Source organism: Pectinophora gossypiella, chromosome 22 (assembly GCF_024362695.1).
Source record: "Pectinophora gossypiella chromosome 22, ilPecGoss1.1, whole genome shotgun sequence".
NCBI classification, from domain to species: domain Eukaryota; kingdom Metazoa; phylum Arthropoda; class Insecta; order Lepidoptera; family Gelechiidae; genus Pectinophora; species Pectinophora gossypiella.
This window is the reverse complement of record NC_065425.1, coordinates 1,219,220-1,241,756: the sequence shown is the minus strand read 5'-3', so window position 1 is coordinate 1,241,756 and position 22,537 is coordinate 1,219,220. Positions and strand designations below refer to the sequence as shown.

Here is a 22,537-nt window from a genome sequence, read left to right as displayed (position 1 = left end):
AAGGTGAGACAGGCAGTTGCTTCTGTAAAAAACCGGACCTGTCAAATCTTCAGGTTAGATAAGCGAACCCTGTGAAAAACGGGATAAGGCTAGGGAGATGACATGTTTTTTTTTTACATCTGAGACTGTATCTGTGTGCATTATCCACGCTCAGCTGAAACCTGTTTCACAGATTAAAAAAATGGGGCATGGACATGTACGTGTACGCCCCGAAGGACGACTACAAGCACCGAGCGTACTGGCGCGAGCTGTACACTGTGGAGGAGGCAGAGCATCTGACGTCACTGATCGCGGCTGCGCGCGCGCAAGGCATAGAGTTCTGCTACGCTCTCTCACCGGGGCTGGACATCACTTACAGCAGCCAGAAGGAGATCACTACGCTCAAGCGGAAACTTGAACAGGTTGGTCTTGGGTGGTCAGGTTATATATGTGTATGGTGATAGAAGATGACGAAGAGTTGAGAGCTCAGCAGCTCAGGAAGGGACTGGCGACGCGGGGGTGGAGGACGAGGGCAGGGAACATGTGCCCTCCGCTAATGGTGAGACACATACTTAATCCAGGGAATAAACAATAATATATACAGGGTGTTTGTGTCACCGTACCGAGTACTGGGTCTGGAGTGATTCCGACCATGACCATAGAATAAGGAATAATACTATGTATAGGATGGCAACTCTTTGTTCCCCAGTGGTGGCTGAGCTAGGTTTACCTCACCCCCTTCATTCTTACTTTAGTCTTCAACTGTATGGCGTCAGACGTCACACACAGAGGCGCGTGTACGATAACGTCAATGTGTAGTGTCTGTGTAAAACAAGGTTGTTTGTATGAAGTGTCCGGGGTGTGCCGAGGATGTGTTATAAATACAAAATTTTTAATTTAATAGACTGTAGGATTGACCGGAGGCCTGTGCTCAGCAGTGGGGCATATATAGGCTATTTATTCTTTATGTTTTATTAAAAACATCATCGAGGAGCTCGGTGGCGCAGCGGTAAACGCGTTCGGTCTGCGATTGTTGAAGTTAAGCAACTTTCGCAAAGGCCGGTCATAGGATGGGTGACCACAAAAAAAAGTTTTCATCTCAAGCTCCTCCGTGCTTCGGAAGGCACGTTAAGCCGTTGGTCCCGGCTACATTAGCAGTCGTTAATAACCATCAATCCGCACTGGGCCCGCATGATGGTTTAAGGCCCGATCTCCCTATCCATCCATAGGGAAGGCCCGTGCCCCAGCAGTGGGGACGTTAATGGGCTGATGATGATGATGATATGGACATTCCCTATGGACAAATGTGGTTCCTGTACTTGACATTGGCAATAATGGTTGTCTCTTCTCTATGACGACCTGTTGCCATACAACCATAAAGTTAAAGTTGAGTTAATCTTCTTCTTATCGTGTGGGTTGTGGTGTCAGGGTTATGATTGACCCGCCAAGGGCCCCTGACATGGCTCATGTAACGACTACTTACTTACATCAGTAAGTTGTAACTAGGACCAACGGCATAACGTGTATCGACTTACTTTCGGACAATCGGGTGATCAGCCTGTAATGTCCTAACCAAACTAGGGATCACAGAGTGATTTTTACGTTATGTCCCCACCAGGATTCGAACTCGGGGCCTCCGGATCGTGAGTCCAACGCTCAACCACTGGATCACAGAGACCGTTGAGTCTATGATGTATTAATGGATCACGGAGTGATTTTTACGATATGTCCCCACCAGGATTCGAACCCGGGGCCTCCTGATCGTGAGTCCAACGCTCAACCACTGGACCACAGAGACCATTGAGTCTATGATGTATTAATGAAAACATATTGTCTTTCTCAGGTGTCTCAGTTCGGCTGCACATGTTTCGCGCTATTGTTCGACGACATTGAACCGGAGATGAGTGAGGCCGACAAACAGATCTTCCAGAGCTTTGCTCATGCGCAAGTAAGTGCTTCAGTTTCTTTTTGACGTGACTTATTGTAGATTTGCCTTTGTGTTCATTAACTACTTGGCATCTCATACATCTCATACATTTAATGGGTGGCCATAAAAGACATTTTTAAAAGATTTAATTAGGTATATTTCGGTTGCCGTAAACTAGTGAGAAACTGTATTTTGACCACCTAAATATTTTGCTAGGGCCGCCACTGGAGAAGGTAAATGTGTCGTGCCTTATAAGGAAGTGAAATAATTGGCCTTTGATAGACAAGAATCGAGAATGCTACACCGACAAGAGCGTGGCTCTCAAATTAGTGATGAATCTGAAAAGTCCCTCATTACCCCATCTCCGCAGGTGTCAGTGACAAATGAGATCCACCAGCACCTGGGCTGCCCGCGGTTCCTGCTATGCCCCACGCAGTACTGCAGCACCCGCGCCGTGCCCTCCGTCAACAGCTCCGAATACCTCAACACGCTCGGCACCAAGCTCTCCCAGCAGATCGACGTCATGTGGACCGGTAAGCACACCATCATTACTGTCTTCATCGCCACCAGTATTGTTATCATCATCAAAATATACATCAATAGTTCTGTCTTCTACTTCATAATAAGCAGTCCTCTTAGAGAAGATAAACTAAGTGACAACATATGAGATACGTTTTTTGAAACGTCAAAACGGTTCATTTATATTATGGCATTTGTATGAGAATACAAAACGGTGACATCATCAATAATCGTGGTTAAGCGTCGCGTTCCTCCTCTCACTTTGAGGTCGCAGATTCGAATCTAGCACAGGCCTAAACCAGTGATTGTCGAATTAGTTTGCGAATACATGTTTGGATCATAAATGATTATCACGTGCTCAGCGGTGAGGAGAAACATCGTGAGGAAACCCATATTCCCGAGAAATGCATTTTCGGAGGTTAGGTCACAACCTAACCTGTATTGGGCTGGTTTTCCCTTCGCGTGTTAGACAGGCAGTCGCTTCTGTAAAAAACCGATCCCGTCAAATCATCAGGTTAGGTAAGCGGACCCTGTTAAAAACGGGATAATGCTCTAGGGAGATGACTAAAGAAGTATCAGGGTCAAAGCAAATGGAATTCTATAGTCTGCTTATTTGGGAAATAGGCGTGACTTTGTGTATGTGTCGATATTAATTATGTGAATATTGTTTCCAGGTCCAAGAGTGATATCGAAGACACTGACAACAGAATGTATTGAAGAGATCACTCAAGTGCTGCGGCGGCCTCCAGTCATCTGGGACAACCTGCACGCGAATGATTACGACCAGAAGAGGATATTTCTAGGTGAGTCCAAGGAGAGATCTCTCGTGTGCGCTGTGAGACAAACAACTGACCTCATCAACCCTGGTGTCAGGGTTATTCAGCCTCTAAATGCCCCTGACTTGGCTCATGTAACGACTCATACTGACTTAAGTAAATATTAGCTGGGATCGACTACTTAAAGTGCGCATCGAATCACGCATCATCTTACTTTCGGAAAATCGAGTGATCAGCCTACATGTCCTAAGTAAATTAGGGATTCGAACCCGGAACACTCTGATCATGAGTCCAACGCTCAACCTCTCGAAGAAACAGGTCGAAAAAGAGTCAAAAATATCATTGAATATTAAAAGTGGACTGTATTGGGAAATTGCGATATACTAAATTTGGGTAAAAAATTGATACGAAAAATGCAACTTATAAAAATACGACAATCGACGAGAAAATGCCTTTAAAAGAGAAAGACTCACCTAGATGACCTGCTGTGACATACGCAGGCTCGAGAACCAACAGCCAGGGAGGCTCCTGCAGTACCTTCAGCTCGCCGACTTACCTCAGATTACCGAGTTACCTATAACTGTGGCAAAACACTCGAGCGACGGATTGTCTTCCCAATCTAAAGGCACTGTTGCACTAGGAATATTTTTGGCAATTACGACAATGGTTCGAAAGATTCAAAATTATTCGAGGGTCACACGTCTGACCTCTATAACGACACGAAAGCAAGAGGGTGAGGGAGACGTTCCAAAACTAAATTTTCAAAAAGTTATTTTTTTTTTTTTTTTAAAGTTATGTTTGTGATGTTGCCAGGCGAAATATAGTACAATTCTGAACATTCCGCCCACCAAAATACATTGTATTTTAACCGAAGTTAAATTATAACACGATATATAAGCAAAAATTAAAACTATAAAACGACACGAACGAAAAAATATTTGTTTACGACATTACAAGTTAACAAAGAGTACTGTTTTATTTCAAATCCTCCATTGGCAGAGGGCAAAGTTTAACGATAGGTCGTTTGAATTCGCCACCTTCTGTACGCACCGTGACAACTCTACAGACACCATCAGTCCCGGGATGAAGTTTCGAGACGCGACCGATTTTCCATTTCATTGGACTGCATTGCTCGTTAACAATGAGTACAAGAGTACCGATCGAAATTTCCCTTCGACTATTATACCACTTGTGACGCTGTTGCAAAGTGTGTAAATATTCAAGGTGCCATTTGCGCCAAAAATCTTGATGGATTTGTTGCAACAATTTCCATCTCTGCAATGAACCTAACTTTACATCAAGGAAGTTGTTTTCGGGTAAAATAGTAAGGGGTTCCATAGTTAGAAAATGACCGGGGGTCAATACCGAGAAGTCGTTAGGGTCTGAGCTAACGGGCGAAAGAGGACGAGAGTTTAACATGGATTCAATCTGCGTGAGGACTGTGTAAAATTCCTCGTAAGTTAGGCGTTGCGAGCCAACGACACGCGACAAATGCGTTTTTACAGACTTGACCCCAGCTTCGGCCAAGCCTGAAAAGTGTGGACTACCAGGAGGGTTGAACACGAACTCGATTCGTTCGGCTCCGGAAGCCCCTTTCATAAGGTCACTAAGTATATTGTAGGCTCCGATGAAATTTCTACCTTGGTCGGAAATGAGTTTCGAGCAGCGACCACGCCGTGCGATGAAACGCCTCAAGGCTGCTAGGTAGGCCTCGGAGGTCAACTCCGACACGAGCTCAAAATGAAGAGCCTTGGTGGCTGTACATACGAAGACACAAATATATGCCTTAAACGTGCGCACACCTCGACCCCGACCCAAACACACATCAAAAGGCCCCGCATAATCTACAGCAGCAGACGAGAATGGTTTTATCTGGTTGATACGAAAGGCTGGCAAATTACCCATAAGAGGAGGTGGTGCCACTTTCGGATGGGCGCGAAAACATTTTATACAACGCGACACAACAGAGTGTATTGCTCTTTTCGAAGACAAGATCCAAAATTCTTGGGCCAACAAGTTTTGGAGAGTTTGCAGTCCAGGGTGCATAAAGCGCTGATGATAATCATCAACTATTAATTTCGTGAGCCTATGATCACGAGGCAATAATAGCTGATGTTTAACGTCATAAGTCAGCCTTCCTTTAGATAGGCGACCGCCCACCCTCAAAAGCCCATGTTCATCCAAAAACGGAGATAACTTTCTCATGGGTTTAGGTAAGGGACGAGAAGAACTATCTTTCGACAACAGACGAATTTCTGTAGCAAAGGCACACTCTTGGACATGCTTCACGAGGAAGCGAAATGAATTATTTATTTCCTCAGGCGACAATTGTGATTTTAAATCCTTCGAAGAAGAGTTTTTCAAATTATTTTTGAACCGAAAACAATAAGCTAGGATGTTTAAAATCCGCTTAAAAGATGAATATCGATTGAGAATTTCATCTACGAACGATATGTTAGAAGCTGTAAAGAGGCTATAAATCTTCTGTTCATCAGATGCAAGGTGGTCAAACTGTATCTCAGACCGTGGCCAAAACTCTTGAGGTTGAGAAAGCCAATTAGGCCCCGCCCACCATGTTACGTTCTGGATGAGGTCAGCAGGATGTAAACCGCGAGAACCGCAATCCGCTGGATTATCAGAACCAGCCACGTGGTACCAGTTTTGAGGGGACACTTTCTCCTGAATATCCGAGACTCTATTGGCCACGAAGGTTTTCCACTTCGATGGACAAGAGCGGATCCATGTCAGAGCGACACTTGAATCTGACCAACAGTAGATGTCGTCAAAATTATAAAAACCATCTAAAGCCTTTTTGAACGAAGCGATTAAGTTCGATAATAAAACAGCAGCTAGCAGCTCCAAACGAGGAACGGAACACCTACGAAGAGGGGCCACTTTCGACTTCGCACAGCAAAGTCGCACAACGATAGTGTTGTCATTTTGAACGACACGACAATAAATGACGGCACAGTAACCCTTTTCTGAGGCGTCACAGAAACCGTGAAGCTGCAACGACGTAAAAGATTCGACCATTCGACGAGGAATGGAAAGCGAGCTCAAGGATGATAGCTGCGACTTAAACCTACGCCACTCCTGCGCGATAGTAACAGGAACTTCGCTATCCCAATCGGTTCCAGACAACCACAACAGTTGTATTAGATATTTCGCAAAAAATACGACCGGCGATAATAAACCCAAAGGGTCGAAAATCTTTGCGATATCCGAGAGGATAGATCGCTTAGTACAGCGTGAATCATCCATTGAAGTACGAAAAGTAAATTTGTCCTCTTGTGGGAGCCAAGAGAGACCCAGAATTTTTAGCGATAAATCACTTATATCTTCGAAACTCCGGAGGCGGTCGGAATATAAGTCAGAGTCCGGACAAGAATTCAAGAATTCAGGGCTATTGGAGGCCCATTTCCGCAAATGGAGACAAGACGACGACAAGATGTCCAGCAACTCCTTGCGCATTAGTAGAGCACTCTCAATAGAGTCTGCACCTGACACAATGTCATCTACGTAAGTATCTCTCGCCAAGACAGCAGCACCTTGAGAAGCACGAGATGAGAATTCCTCAGCTACCTTAGCGATGCACCAAAGCGCCTGGTACGGAGCGCAGGATACCCCATAAGTTACGGTAAGGAGGCGAAAATCCTTCACAGGGTCCTCTGGAGACGCTCGCCAAAGAATGCGCTGATAGTCGCAGTCTCGCAACTCGACCAAGAATTGGCGATACATCTGCTTGATGTCCCCGGTGAAGACTACAGCATGCCAACGAAACCTAACCAGAAGATCGAAAATGTTCTTCTGTAACTTAGGGCCAGGGAGCAACGAATCGTTCAAGGACACGCCAGCGGCATCCTTAGCACTTGCGTCAAAGACCGTACGCAAGGGTGTGGTAACCGAGTCAGGGCGTAGAACTCCGTGATGAGGGATATAATAGAAGTGGCCTTCAGACGACAGAGGCGGCTCAACTTCTTCCATATGACCACATTTGAGGTAATCGTCCATGAAGTTAATATAAGCAGTACGAAAGAGAGGGTTTATTTTAAACTTCCTCTCTAAATTCAGAAGTCGCTTAAGTGCGACCTCACGAGAATTTAAAAACCTTGGCTTCTCCTGAGGGTCGACAAAGGTCAACGGGACAATCATCCTACCTTCAGGGTTACGACAATAAGAAGCCTCCATATAGGTTTCACACGACAATTCAGCTTTCGAAAAAACGACAGGCTTAGGAGGATCTAAATTCTCCAACTCCCAGAACTTCTTTAAACTGTTGTCCAAAGACAAACTCGACACTAAAAGACAGTCCTTAGTCACAACACAGGAACCTTTACGAAAACGAGAACGACAAGTGTCAACATCAATTGCACATTCACCCATTACTATCCAGCCGAAAACAGTGCGGATAGCAATAGGCTGACCTGACTCGCCCTTGACAAGACCAGGTTGAAGTGCCGAAGCGAGAATATTGGCGTTGACCAACATGTCAATAGGCCCAGGCTGGTGGAAGAATGGATCAGCAAGATCTAATCCCCTAATATGTTTCCAAGAGGAAATATCAATTTGTCCCGACGGCATGTCAGTACAAATTTGCGACAAAACGAGAGCATTAAACGAAAAGTTACATGAGGAGCCACCATTAGATGGTACTATCTCACATTCGACAGTGCCAAGAGTATCGGCCGATACCGTACCAATACCATTCACAGAATGGGCATTGTCCCTTATGTCAAGTCCAAGCTTCTGAGCACAAGTCAAAGTAATAAAATTGCAGGCACTAGCACTGTCCAAAAGTATGCGAATAGGGGTCAATTTATTAAATTTATTTTTAATTAAGACCATAGCAGTCGAAAATAAAATTTGGGAATGACCTCCAGGAACAGTCAACGCTGTGGGAATATTCGACGAAGTCCCTTCGATACATTGTTGAGAAATGTCTTCATCAGCAGACGTGTGGAAATGAAGTAGCGCGTGATGCCTATACTTACATTTGTCACAGTGAACTGAAGACTTACAATGTTTGACTGTATGAGAGGGATGAAGACATACAATACAAAGTCGTTTATCCTTCACACAAGCAAATCTCTCACGAGGTGTCAATTTTAAAAATTTGGGACATTTGTCTATATTATGGCCAACCGTTAAACACAACGTACAGCTGATCACAGGTGGTACAATAAGCGATGACTTTGTTTTAGACACTGGCTTTGTAGTAACAATGTTCAATTTACCAGAATTTTCCAAAGCTTGACTTCGCTTTTCTATAAATTTACACAAGTCAGCATATTCCGGAATATCAACATCAGACTCTAATTGTAACTCGAAAGCCTCTCTAGTAGCTACATCAAGCTTGGACCATAACAAATGGAACAGCATAAAATTCCTATCTGGTAACTGGTATTTGTCTAAAATTTCAATATTTTCTTTAAAAGTACGAAAAACTCTATTTAATTCTGTACTACTTTTAGACTTCACAGATTCACAGTGTAATAATTTTTCATAGAATATTGACGCTAACACTCTTTTACGTTCATAATGATTTTTCAAAACATTGTATGCATTTAAATAATTCTCATCTGAAATTGGATAATTCTTTATTAAATCCAATGCACATCCTCGAACATAGGTCAATAAATAATGTAGCTTTTCCACTGCTGGAATTTCCCTATTATGAATAAGTGAGTCATAAAGCTGTTTAAAAGAAATCCAATTTTCAATCCTTCCATCAAAAGGCGTTATGTTTATTTTAGGCAGCTTTACACTTAAGCACTGATTATCCGAAACTGAAACTGAAGGTTTTATATCAGCTTGCGACTTCTTCAACATACGATACTTTATTGACCTCACTTTTGTTTCAAACTGAGCCGAAAAATTTAACTCGCCTGGTCTATGTTCTTTCGAAACTGACGCCAATACTTCTATCTGTGCTCTGTGAAACTCATCCGTAATTTCTTTCACGTCCTGTAAAGTATATCCTACCAAGTCCGTGTTTTCCATACTTTCGATACGGGCAAATGCATAATCCCGAGCAATGCGGTTCCTGTCTCCAGTAACCGACATACTATCATCGTTACTCATCGTTAATTTAAGTTATTTTAACAAAAACAACACGAAAAACAATCGAAACCAACAAAAACAATGAATAACAATGCGATATGTATGAGGTTATTTTTAGACTCGATTGACAAGTAGTCAACTTGACGTACGAATGACAGTGACAGCAGACTGACAAGGTGCGTTCAGAAGCAAGTTCAAAAATTAAAAATAATAATATTTGAAACAAAACGGTCTTCAATCTTTTGAAGGTTAACAAAAAATAAAATATGTGTCGTTTTAAAGTTACCTTCAAGTTTTTTATAATTAATTTTCAACTACAAAAATTTGATTATGGAATCCTTAGATCGCCTTACAAATGAAATATCGTGCTCAAAGGACCAAAAAATGAATATTAAAAGTGGACTGTATTGGGAAATTGCGATATACTAAATTTGGGTAAAAAATTGATACGAAAAATGCAACTTATAAAAATACGACAATCGACGAGAAAATGCCTTTAAAAGAGAAAGACTCACCTAGATGACCTGCTGTGACATACGCAGGCTCGAGAACCAACAGCCAGGGAGGCTCCTGCAGTACCTTCAGCTCGCCGACTTACCTCAGATTACCGAGTTACCTATAACTGTGGCAAAACACTCGAGCGACGGATTGTCTTCCCAATCTAAAGGCACTGTTGCACTAGGAATATTTTTGGCAATTACGACAATGGTTCGAAAGATTCAAAATTATTCGAGGGTCACACGTCTGACCTCTATAACGACACGAAAGCAAGAGGGTGAGGGAGACGTTCCAAAACTAAATTTTCAAAAAGTTATTTTTTTTTTTTTTTTTTTAAAGTTATGTTTGTGATGTTGCCAGGCGAAATATAGTACAATTCTGAACAATCATAAACCTGCAAACATTTGTAAAGATTTTGTTGAGAATGAAAGGAGAGAGAGAAGTGGGCCAGGTTTGTAGTAAGTGGAATTCACTCCCCTCTTTTGCCCTTTCCTACATGATATGAACGATCGAAGGAACGAACAGAATCCAGCGAGCATAGACATACATTTCTGTAACAACAGCATAGTCGCAAAAATTCACTGTATTCCGTTTTTTCACAGGTCCCTACTGCGGGCGCTCCCCGGAGCTGATCCCCCTGCTCCGCGGCGTGCTAACCAACCCCAACTGCGAATACAACGCAAATATGATTCCCATCTGGACTCTGGCTCACTGGGCTAGCTGTAGTCTCGACGCACCACAACATAGTGAGTATTAATTTTATTTATTATGTATATACAATGAGATTGTCGAACTGACCAAAATAAAAAAGATTAAGTAGAGAAGAAAATTGACTTTTGAACTAAGCGAAAGAAGAAAGCACTAGGTATGGCTTATCTGTGATAGCGTTAATTTTGGAACTTGCAAAGGCCTTTGATACTGTACCGATTCTCGAATTATTACAAAAACTTCCACAAGTGGCGGCTAGATGCCGTCTACTGTTATAAATAAAAAGTTATCCGAGTGGTAACTACAGTGTATCAAATTAAATCTTAGCTTAAGTAAAGAGCTTGTATCTGAGTATAGAGTCGCTCAGGGCAATATTCTAGGCCCAACTCTATTCCTCCTTCAAATGTAAACGCACCGAACATATAGCAGTAAAACAGTGTGTGTGTGTCTATATGGTCGGTGATTGCTTAACACGTTTGTAAGTACTGCTGTTTTAGCAACAGACGCTGTTATCTGGTCTTTCGTTGCGACTATGCTATTTGATTTTTTTTAAGTATTGCATTGTGATAAAAATATTTTTCTTTCAGTGGAAGCAGTGTCATGGGATATAAAGCTAGAGCGGGAGAGCGAATCTGGTGTGTGTGAGGACGAAACGCCTCTACCTCTCGGAAAACACGTTTATCATCACCGTCAAGCGCTCAGGTAAACTTAAATGCTCTTCGTATTTTTTTTTTCTGTATTTCGCCCATTATTATGTGTGTTGTGTTGTTGATTTGGTAATGTGAGTGTAAGTACCCTCTGAAGCTAAGAACTTAAAAGGCAAGCTAATTAACGGTTGAACACTACGCCTATATATAAATTTTGTTGTTATAATTGTGAATACAGTGTGTGCCTGCCATGTACTTAGTTAAGAGTCTTTTTTGTAATTATTTCTTTTTATTTTGGTGCAATAAAGTGTATTTGTATTGTACCTGTAATTGGGGTACATATACAAACATTAACTTAAGACTTGAATTTTATAACTTTACAATATGTGTACTGTTGGTATACTTATCTAAATAAATAAATACCGGACACTCCATACAAAAATCTGTTTCAGACCCACGATACCCCTGGTGGGACCCACGATACCCCTGGTGGTATCGTGAGTCTTTTAAAATCAAACGATACCCCCAACTAATAATGTTGTGACATTAATTAATAATAGCTTTGTCATCTTTATTAAATAAGTACATAAGAAGTACAGTAAGTTTATAAGTACATTAGTCATTTACATACATGAGATAAATGCATTTCCGCATTCCACACCGCAACACTACAACACTACGGTCATTTTGACAGGGGTATCGTCAGGGGTATCGTGGGTCCGAAATGCAAAAATCTTGTTCCTACCGTGTACCGCCTAACGCGTAAGTGCGAGCGAGACACAGTTCGCTCGCTCCCTCTTATTCCTTCTCGGCTTACGGTCATTTAAGACTAAAATAAGACGCAGAGGGGGTGAGGTGGACGCCCGATACTAATTGGTGCGGGGGGTTACCGTTCTGTACGTAGTATTATTCTTTATTCTATGGTACAGGGTGCTCTTCTTCTATCGTGTGGGTTGTGATGTGGGTGGATTACCAACCCCATCAACCCTGGTGTCAGGGTTATTATTGAGCCGCCAAAGGCCCCTGACATGGCTCATGTAACGATTACTTACTTACATCAGTAGTGACCGGGACCAAAAGCTTAACGTGCCTTCCGAAGCACGGATCATCTTCCTCTTAGGCTGCTCTGTAAACGCGTTAATCATTTGTTTGTATTATGTTCGCTTTATTTTCAGGCAAGCCATAACAGAATGGCTCCCAGAGTTCTCGATACCGAAGACTGCGCAGGGGCCTGTTATAAAGCCGCAACCACCAGTAACAGGTAACATAATAATTTTTATATCAATTTATATGTTTTTATTTATATATTTATTCTTCACCGACTTCATCGACTCCCGACATAAATGCTGGATCCGCTCCTGCATCAATCTCATCATCATCTCTCTAGCTTTATCCTGTCTTACGAGGTCCGCTAAGTCCGCTTATCTGACCTGACAATTTGACAGGTCCGGTTTTTACAGAAGCAACAAAGTAGTATTAAACAAATCATTATAGGAAAGTTGGACACGTTTGTAAGATCATGCACGATTGAAAACTTCTTGAAGTTGAGAATTCTGTTTTGGATACATAATATTACTAATGATCCCCGTGGCCCAGTGGTTGAGCGTTGGACTCACGATCCGGAGGTCCTGGGTTCGATTCCCGGTGGGAACATATCACAAAAATTACTTTGTGGTCCCTAGTTTGGTTAGGACATTGCAGGCTGATCACCTGATTGTCCGAAAGTAAGATGATCCGTGCTTCGGAAGGCACGCTAAGCCGTTGGTCCCGGTTACTACATACTGATATAAGTAGTCATTACATGAGCCATGTCGGGCGCCTTTGGCGGCTCAATAGTAACCCTGACACCAGGGTCACTATTGGGTCGCAATTGGGGGTTGGTACTCCACCTCACAACCTACACGATAGAAGAAGAAGAACTAATGATTTCATGCCTAGCCTTACGTATAAGATGTGGGTTTGTTCGGACATCACTCAAAAACGACTGAACGGATTTAAAAGAAAATTTTGTAGTTTTAAACATTAGCTTGATCGACGATGCGATGTCTACGACGATGTATGTATGAAGTCACTGTATTCGTGGTACACTGGCTTGCTTTTCAAACGAGGAGCGTCGGTTCGAGGATTAACCGTCTGGGCACTAATATTAGGGGCTAAAATGGCCACATCGAAGCAATTCATCCAAGAAAGCATTGCTATTTGACATTTGTTTGCATTGCGCACTTACTTTTATATGCGCTAATGTCAAATTGCAATATTTTATTTTATTTTATTTTATTTTTTAATTCTAGGAGAACCAACAGTTATCAAAAACAAGTTAAAGACTGGAATAACAACATCAGAACCAATTAAAGGTTCTCACAAATAGAATTAGAATAATAATTATTGCTTTCTGAGATGAATTGCGTCGATGTGGCCATTTTAACCCTGTATTGTATGTATTATATCCCCGCTGAGTTCTTGCCCGTTCTCCTCAGCGGCGCGTAATCGAATGGGCGGACGCGGCCGAAAACTGTTTCTACCCACTTTTAAAAGGGTTCCAACTGACCTTCCCCACAGTGCCTCCAGTGCCCATCATCCCGATCCTGCCTTCGGTGAACACGTGCATGTCGCTGGTGACAAGCACACTGAACACCTCGACGACCAGTACTGCTGATATGAGCTCAGCGATACCAAGTGTGTCGACCACGCAGCTTCAGGCGCTGGCTGATGTATGCTGCCATGTACCAGCGCCGATATTGTCTACTTCGGTGAGGAATTTGTTATTTTTACCCGACTGCGCCGCAAACAGGAGGGTTATGTGTTTGACCCTATTTGACCGCTATGTTAAATACTCACTCACAAAAACAGAAAGGAAAGTAGAGCAGTGGTTTCCCACGTTTGCACGTTTTTGCATCATTTTCATCCGTTTAGGTGGTGGTAACGGCCTCCGTGGTCCAGTGGTTGAGCGTTGGGCTCGCGATTAGGAGGTCCGGGGGGCGTCCGTCCGTGAATGTCTCTGTCCGTGAAAGGGTTAAAAAATACTAGATGACTAAATTAAACCTTCTTTCAAAGTCAAAAAGTCAAAGTATTTATTGCACACCATATGGTAACTGTTAACTGCTGTGTGTTCTGTCACATATGGACCCGGGAGGGTATAGCAAAAACAAACAAAAATATCAAGTAATTACATTAGGCCAGAAATAAAAAAATAAAATAATAATAATAATAAGTACTTAACATTAAACAAACTTAATCTAAAAATAACTATGAAAATCTTAAAAACTATTAATAACAACAAAATCTACATCACTTACAGTCTATGTAAGTCAGTCAGTGTATGTCAGTGTATGTATGTGTGTGTTTTCCAGGTTGCACCGATCGAGCAGTTCAACCCGGTGCCCAACCCGGTTATGAACTCCCTGGTGTCCCCCACGAAGGTCATCCTGAACGAATCCATACCCAACCCGATCATACCTATCGCTTCTTCCAACATAGCGTCGGCAATGCCTTCGGAAATCCCAGTGTCCACTCTCCCCGTCCCAATATTGGGGTTGAAAAACTTAGAAGAAAATGGAGAAAAGGACCAATCAGATCAGAGTATGGAAAGGTAAAGATAACATAACATAAACACATAACAACGGATTCTTACCGCGTTTAAATCAGGGAAATATGAGACTCCCGATATTTCGACACTGTTGCAAGTGCCATGATCACGGGATGATTATGTATTTTAATTATGATAATCAATCAATCAATCAATAATATTTTATTGCACAACAACATATACAAAGGACATAAACATACGAATAAAACATAAGCACAATAGGCGGCCAACAATTTCTAAACAGCAATTTCTGCCAGGCAACATTAGGGTGAAAGAAGACAATAACCGCGTAAACTTAAAACAATGTATAACATAAACAACCTATACACGTCCCACTGCTGGGCACACCCACGCTGCTCCACTGCGGGTTGGTGGAGGTGTTTAGGCTAGTACCAGGTTGAAGAAAGGAAAACATGAAACTGGGATGTTTTCTGGCCACGTCTTTCCCTCAGCGATACGGCTTCCGATGTGGTAGTAGTTTTACAGCTAACAATAATATGTTACTTATTTTTTGACTTTCAAAAAGCGCTAACCATGTAAGCCAATTTTGAAGAATAAGTATTATAGATTTTTTCTTTGAGTAGCCCGGTAACATCGGCTTGGCGTAAATTAAAACATTAATTTGTGCTCTTTTAAGGTCGGATAAGAGTGAGATTGGCAACGAGAGTGTGTTGGAGAGTGAGAGCTTCATAGAAGACATGAAGAAGGACAAAGAAGACGATATAATTGTGGATGATGTGGAGCCCGGCGTTGATGTGCAGCAGCAGAATGGAGATATGAGCGTTAATGGTGAGTGATATTTACCTAAACTTAAGCCTGTAAACCCTAATGGATAAAGATACCCATGACATAATATGTGACAAGTAATAGTAATGAAATACATTAGTCAGTAATTCACTTAATTTTTAATAATAAAATTTACGTCTTTGGAATGTTGGAGATACCAATTTAATGGTAACACAGTGGTAACTATTAATACGTCATCAAAGGTCTAGCAATGGCATACCTGGTCTTCTTATACCATGGTCTGAATCATTTCCTCAGTATTAGTTACGATGTCATTATGTGTACCCTGTATATGTGAATTTCCCAGACACGCCTCAGACGCTGTCCCCGTCGCGGGGCTCCGCCCCCGAGCCCGGCGAGGAGCCGCTGGACGTGGATCCGCCCGCCGCCGCCGACACCGACGTCGTCATGAACGATACCATGAGCGAGGTCAGTCAACACAACCTCACAACTATGTCACAATAGGGTATTCATGAAATAGTGATCTGGCCACGACATATAAATATGTATATATACATTATATTATCATCACTACATAGTATAAAACAAAGTCACTTTTTCTATCCCCATAGGGATCTCTCTCCTTATTCAAGGGCTGCGCTCTTGTCGGTGGAGTAGCATCATTACTCCATAGATAGAACGTGTAGAAAGGAGGGATCTATGTACGCTTAAATCTTTAAAACTACGCAACGGATTTTGATGCGTTTTTTTTAATTAATAGAGTGATAACAAATAAAAGAGAAGGTGCAGGTCGTGTCGTATCGGGAGGTGAAGGTTTTGGCGGGAAGAAGAGAGGAATGGCGATTACTCCACCGACAAGAGCGCAGCTCGTAAATAGAGAGAGAGAGAGAGAGAGAGTGATTCAAGAGGAAGGTTTATATGTATAATAACATCCATTAAATCGTGGAGAAACACTGTTATTTTTGAGGTTTTTAATGTCGTAAATAATTTAATTTTTTCTCCTCAGCATTGCACCCGAGCGAAGCCGGGGCGGGTCGCTAGTGATATATATATATATAGCTGGAACATAAACGCTTAATTAACGTCCAATAACTTTTTTTTATCTTAGATTTGACTGTTTTTATTATTTCACCTAGCGGTACACATCTTTAGGAATAGTTATGAAGTAAAATAAAAGAATTATTAAGAAACAGATAGTGATAAAATGATGATTTCTGAAGTAAGGTAAAAAATCTAGAAAAAGGTACGAAATGGGTCATATCTTCTAAAACGTAAATAATCGCTGATCATACATGGGGGTGTTTCTGGTAGCCAATAAGCTCCTCTATCTCATTTTTCATTTTGAACCTGAACTTTACCCAGCTGTTATTTTTATTCTGTTTTATATAGATGGAAACCTGTTATTGGTTTAGTTTTTAAGTACCTATGATTTCTTTTCTATAGTTTTTAAGAGCTGTTGGTCTTCCAATTCCGGGTGAGAGCCATCAGCGCTCCCCATTTGTCCGGCCAAGTAGTTAATGCCATCTGCGGCAAATCTACAATAAGTCACGTCAAAAAAAAACATCCAAATATTAAATAAAAATCATGAAATGATCAACTCTACGATCTGGCCACGGCATATACACACGAAGCGAATGAAGTCGCAGGTGACAGCTTGTAAATAAATTATGGGTGAATATCAAAATGTGCCAAGATAGTTCTAGCTACGAAGAACAAGTTACCTCGTAGCTAGAACTATCATTTTTCATGTCGGAACCCAATTTTTCACGAAAACATAATAATGAAAGTTCGCCACCAAACTTGACACATTTTGATATTCACCCTTACAATTGTGTGTTGTCAGAGCGGGTCGATGCAGGTCGAGCCGAGCAACAGCCCCCTCAGCACGGACATGATGGTGGAGCCGATAGATCCTGTCGACGTGACGGATGAGTGAGTATCACGCCTGTTTTATTATACCTCTATGATAGTCAGGGTCAGTAACGGCTTCCGTGGTCTAGTGGTTGAGTGTTCTCGGAGGTACCGGATCCCGGTGGGGACAAATCACAAAAATCACTTTGTGATCCCTAGTTTGGTTAGGACATTACAGGCTGATCACCTGATTGTCCAAAAGTAAGATGATCCGTGCCTCGGAAGGCGCGGAAGTCTAAACACGAAATGACTACGGAATTTGAATGAAAAAGCACACTGTGATGCCATAGAAAAACGTGATGAAATGTTGGACTTATTATTATGTTTTTCGTTAGTTTTGGATTTGTCTTTATTCAGTTATTAGACTTTCATAATTTATCTTGAACCTAGTACAGTCATGAGCAATATCATGTACCCACTTTAGAACCCTGTCGCACTATCATATTTGATATTTAATGAGACTTACGGTTTTATTTGTCAAAAAAGTTGATGATGATGATGTGATCCAGCCGATTTCGGCTACCGCTTCAACTCCGACGTTCATGTGCTCGCATGTGGCTTATATAGCCAATCTTATTGAAAAAGATCCTCGCACATAGCGGGCATGTGAGCACACCATTTAAATATGTATAATTGATCGCCGCAGACGGTCGGGCTTTCAATTCGTCGCGCTTGGCGTCAAGCTCTAAGCACCGTCGATGTTCAAAGTCATGAACGTTGGTGTGAACCAAAGCTCTCCATTCCGGACGTTTAGCGGTCAGCTTTTCCACTGACATGGCTCAATGCCGCATTTTTTCATATGCGGCTTTAGCATGTTGTACTTAAGGAGTTGTCCGCCATGCTTGCGCTTGCCTTTCTCAAGTGCAAACAAATTAATGTGTCGGTTTCAAAGGGTATTACTACCAACATGTTTTTCTGTATTTTTTTTTTTGCTTAATGTTTGAATGTATGTTTTGAGTCAATCTCTCTCTTCATTTAAGAGCTGCGCTCTTGTCGGTGGAGTAGTCACCATTCCTCTCTTCTTCCCGCCAAATCCTTCGCCTTCCGATACGACACGACCTACACCTTTTCTTTTATTTGTTTCATAAATGTTCTCCTAGGTCTACCCCTTCCTCTCTTCCCTACAATTTTTCCTTCTATGATGTTTGTTATAAATCAAATCAAATCAATTTATTTGCGACAACACATAAATAAATTAATTAATCGTGTCATATCAGGTGGCCAATTATATTTCCTCTTCGGTTCTCTATAGTCTTGTTTTGAGTTAATAAATATTTTTATTTTATTTATTATTTACTCATAACATATTAGTACAGTCATGAGCAATATAATGTACCCACTTTAGGACTCTGTGGCACTAACATATTTGACATTTAGTGAGACTTACAGTTCAATTTGTTAAAAAAGTTAATTTGACATGGTTTCAAAGTGTATACATACTGGGTGTTAGTGACATCGTAACGAATACTGAGGGGGTTGATTCAGACCATGATTCTGAGTTAAAATCAAGTGGAATTTTCCGTCGCAAAATTCATGATTTTTTTTAGTTTTTTTTTTAATATTTTCAATTCTATACTTTTGCGATGGAAAATTCCACTTGATATTAACTCAGAATAATCAGATGAATCATCCCTCTCAGTATTCATTACGATGACACTTACACCCCGTACAAGTACATACGGTAGCCATATAAGTAGGTATGGGTGTTAGTGACACCGTAACGAATACTGAGGGGGATGGTTCAGACCATGATTCTGAGTTGATATCAAGTGGAATTTCGTGTCAAAAAATTCATGAAAATTTTTCTTTTCTTTTTAATTATTTTCCAATCCATACTTTTGCGACGGAAATTTCTACTTGATATCAACTCAGAATCATGGCCTGAACCACCCCTCAAAGTTTTCGTTACGATGTCACTAGCACCCTGTATTAGTACTCGTGACCGTACACGACCCAATTGTTTTCTCACAGGTCAGTGGAAGACCCGGCAGTGGAGGAGAACGCGCTAACAGCGGACGACCTACTGCTGCTGTGCGATCTGTTCTACCTGCCGTTTGAGCACGGGTCCCGCGGGCTGCGCATGCTGCACGACTTCAACTGGCTGCTCACTCACGCCGCGTCCATACTGCCGCGAGCTGGGAACAAGCCCGAGGTAACAATACGCTAGGTTCCGACTAGTCGGGTAACGGGTGTTTATTTACGTATATTTATATTTTTATCCGGTATTTATATTACGAATATTCATTTCTTCGTCTAAACTTAGCGCTCGATAAACAATAAATATCGGGCATTTATTTACGAATATTTATATTTTTACCGGGTGTTTATTTACGTATATTTATATTTTTATCTGGTATTTTATTTATATTACGAGTATTTATTTCTTCTTCTTCTAATTTTTTAGGCCCTGTTGGGATGTAACGCTCGGATAACAGAATAAATAGTAGGTTTTTATTTGCGAATATTAGATTTTTATTCACGACTATTTAAGATAAGATAAGATATTTAATGCATTCCTGATGTTTTTAAAGTGATCTTAAAAATAAAGGAAAGTATATTTACATAGGTATATTTTTTTGGTTTATTTATTTAAATTAAATCTTTATTATCTTTATTGAAATATTACATTCATAATAAACATTACAGTTAAAACAAAAATAGACATTATATAAAATAGACAATAACAATATTTTTAGTCAAATAAGCCCCCGCGGGTGGATCCGGGCGCAAAGGTCCCCATCACGCTTGCCGCGTTACCACGTTGTATGGCTATATTTATTTATTTAGGTATAATTTTACCAGGTATTTATTTACGAATATTTATATCTGTAAAGGCTATTTATATACCGGGTATTTATTTACGACTTTTTATATTTGTACCGGGTATTTAACGTGGTGGTCCCCCCAGACGAGCGAGTGGCGGCGGCGCCGCGGGCGCTTCTCGTGGTGGTGCGGGCGCGCGCGGCGCCTGGCGCGGCGGCTGGGGATGGCCCGCAACGGCGAGCTGCGCGCCGAGCTGCGGCCCTACGTGTGGGAGCTGTGCGCCGTGCTGGCGCTGCTGCACGGGTTCATACGCTGGCTGGGTGCGTGTACCACTACAGTCGCCCACACTCGTACACACACACACACATAAAACATTCCTACTAGAGATGCACCGAAGTATTATTTTAATATGAATCTATTTATTAAATTAAAGGTAAACGCAATTTTTACAAATCGCAGGTGTGTACTGAGAGATCCGTGGAAAACCATTGTATTTTTTTTGTAGACGACGCTTTTTAACATGTTTTATAGTGGATTCATCATGGGAAAAGTACTACTAAATACCTATAAGGGAAGATATCGTATAAACTCACTACTTTCCCAGATGTAGAAGGTGCTGTGTGAGAACTGAGAGATCACACATTTCAGGCTGTAACTTTTTAATTATTTCACTACAAATAACAATGGGCACATTTGTATGAAAGTTGGTCCAAGAACCTCCATTGATGAGACTTATATATAATGAAAGATTATGCTGTCCCTATGATTCTGGCAAAGTCCCATCAGATTCTGTCCCGGGGTTCTTTTTCTACGTCCATGTTTGTCCTGGCTAAAAATATGATCAAATACAGTGGGGGACTAAAATCGATTCCAGATTTGTTGCTGAATAAGTAGGTCTACATGAATAATGATGTATCTAGTTATGGAATCTGGAAGAAAATCTGGAATCATAGGGAAAGCATAAGCTTTCATTACATATTAGTCTCATCAGTGGAGGTTCTTGGACCAGTTTCGCCCATTCTCCTTTCAGGACACATTTCTACATTTGTTTTACATCTTCTACTAAAACCTACAATATTCTATTCACGAATTTGCGAGGTGATCTCTCACTATCTATAGGTTTTTCTTGCAGCTTCTTTTCCCCAGCTATACAGGTTGTGAGAAGCTGCAGTAGTTTTAGGCGGATGAGACGTTCGCTATGTAAAATTGACGATTCAAAGTGTAACTATGTTACCTATTGAATAAAAATATTTTTGAATTTGAATTTGACTACACACGCACATGTAGTAACCGGTTACCGGTAATACCTGTTATTATACAGTGAACTTTACGAGTGGGTGGTGTATAAAATATATTTATTGTTTGGTTACAGAACTGGGGAAGTTCCCGGCGAATATATCATCGAACACTCAAGGCAGTTACACGTGTAAGTATATAGATTTGTATCTATGTAGAGTTGAAATGAAGGCTTGAAATTAATATGTATATACAGGTTCTTAGTGACTTCGTAACTAAATCTTTGAGGGGTGATTCGGACCGTGATTCTGAGTTGATATTAAGTGGAATTTTCCGTCGCAAAAGTATGGAACGAAAAATAATAAAAAAAAAACAAAAAAAATCATGAATTTTCCGACACTAAATTCCACTTGATATCAACTCAGAAACATGGTCTGAATCATCCCCCTCAGTATTCGTTACGATGTCACTAACACCCTGTACACATATATAATTCACACCCGTATATGGTATTGTATGGTGTTATGGTATTGTATGATGATATTGTATTGTATGGTGATATTGTATTGTATGGTGATATGGTATTGCATGGTGGCAGAGAATAAAAAAGAATACTACGTATAGAATGTCAACTCCCCGCTTCCCACCAGCGGTTGAGCTAGGTTTACTTCACCCCCTCGGTCTTCAATCGTATGGGCGTCACACACACGGCGCGTGTACGATAACGTCAATGTGTAGTGTCTGTGTAAAACGAAGTGTTTTGTAGGAAGTGTCCGGGGTGTGATGGCGCTAATGTATTGTGCAGGGTTCTCGAAGGGCTGGCGCGAGGCGTTCGAGTCGGGCGCGCAGGAGCCGTGGGTGTTCCGCGGCGGGCTGCCGGCGGACCTGCGGCGCCTGCTGCCCGTGGAGGGGGGGGACGTGCCAAGGCTCACGGCGCCGCCCGGCCTGCCGCTCACCGTGCGGCCCTACACCGTGCACGACGAGGCCACCGTACGTTGCACACATTCCAATTCTAAAACATCTTTATTCAGTATTAAAACACATAATAACGGGTTCTTACCGCGTTTAAAGCAGGGATATCAAGTAAGGCTTTTAGTTTATACTATCTGGTTGACCAATCCTTTGCCTAAGGGATAGGTACACGAAAGCACCTATGAGGCTGGCATGGTTACTCAGGGTG

General features: G+C 41.6%; 1 protein-coding gene across 1 annotated transcript in view; it reads left to right on the top strand.

Annotated features, from left to right (window-relative positions):
* The window catches only part of LOC126377262 (protein O-GlcNAcase), a 34,002-nt gene that overhangs the window by 1,449 nt on the left and 10,016 nt on the right, over positions 1-22,537 (top strand). Inside the window, exons 3-18 of the mRNA XM_050024985.1 lie at positions 173-401; positions 1,823-1,927; positions 2,277-2,439; positions 3,100-3,228; positions 10,362-10,505; positions 11,055-11,169; positions 12,290-12,375; positions 13,674-13,864; positions 14,465-14,703; positions 15,338-15,489; positions 15,794-15,915; positions 17,291-17,379; positions 19,330-19,510; positions 20,267-20,441; positions 21,494-21,547; positions 22,163-22,347. Coding sequence (XP_049880942.1) covers positions 173-401; positions 1,823-1,927; positions 2,277-2,439; positions 3,100-3,228; positions 10,362-10,505; positions 11,055-11,169; positions 12,290-12,375; positions 13,674-13,864; positions 14,465-14,703; positions 15,338-15,489; positions 15,794-15,915; positions 17,291-17,379; positions 19,330-19,510; positions 20,267-20,441; positions 21,494-21,547; positions 22,163-22,347 — 2,359 coding nt within the window. The remainder of the gene's footprint in view (positions 1-172; positions 402-1,822; positions 1,928-2,276; positions 2,440-3,099; positions 3,229-10,361; positions 10,506-11,054; positions 11,170-12,289; positions 12,376-13,673; positions 13,865-14,464; positions 14,704-15,337; positions 15,490-15,793; positions 15,916-17,290; positions 17,380-19,329; positions 19,511-20,266; positions 20,442-21,493; positions 21,548-22,162; positions 22,348-22,537) is intronic.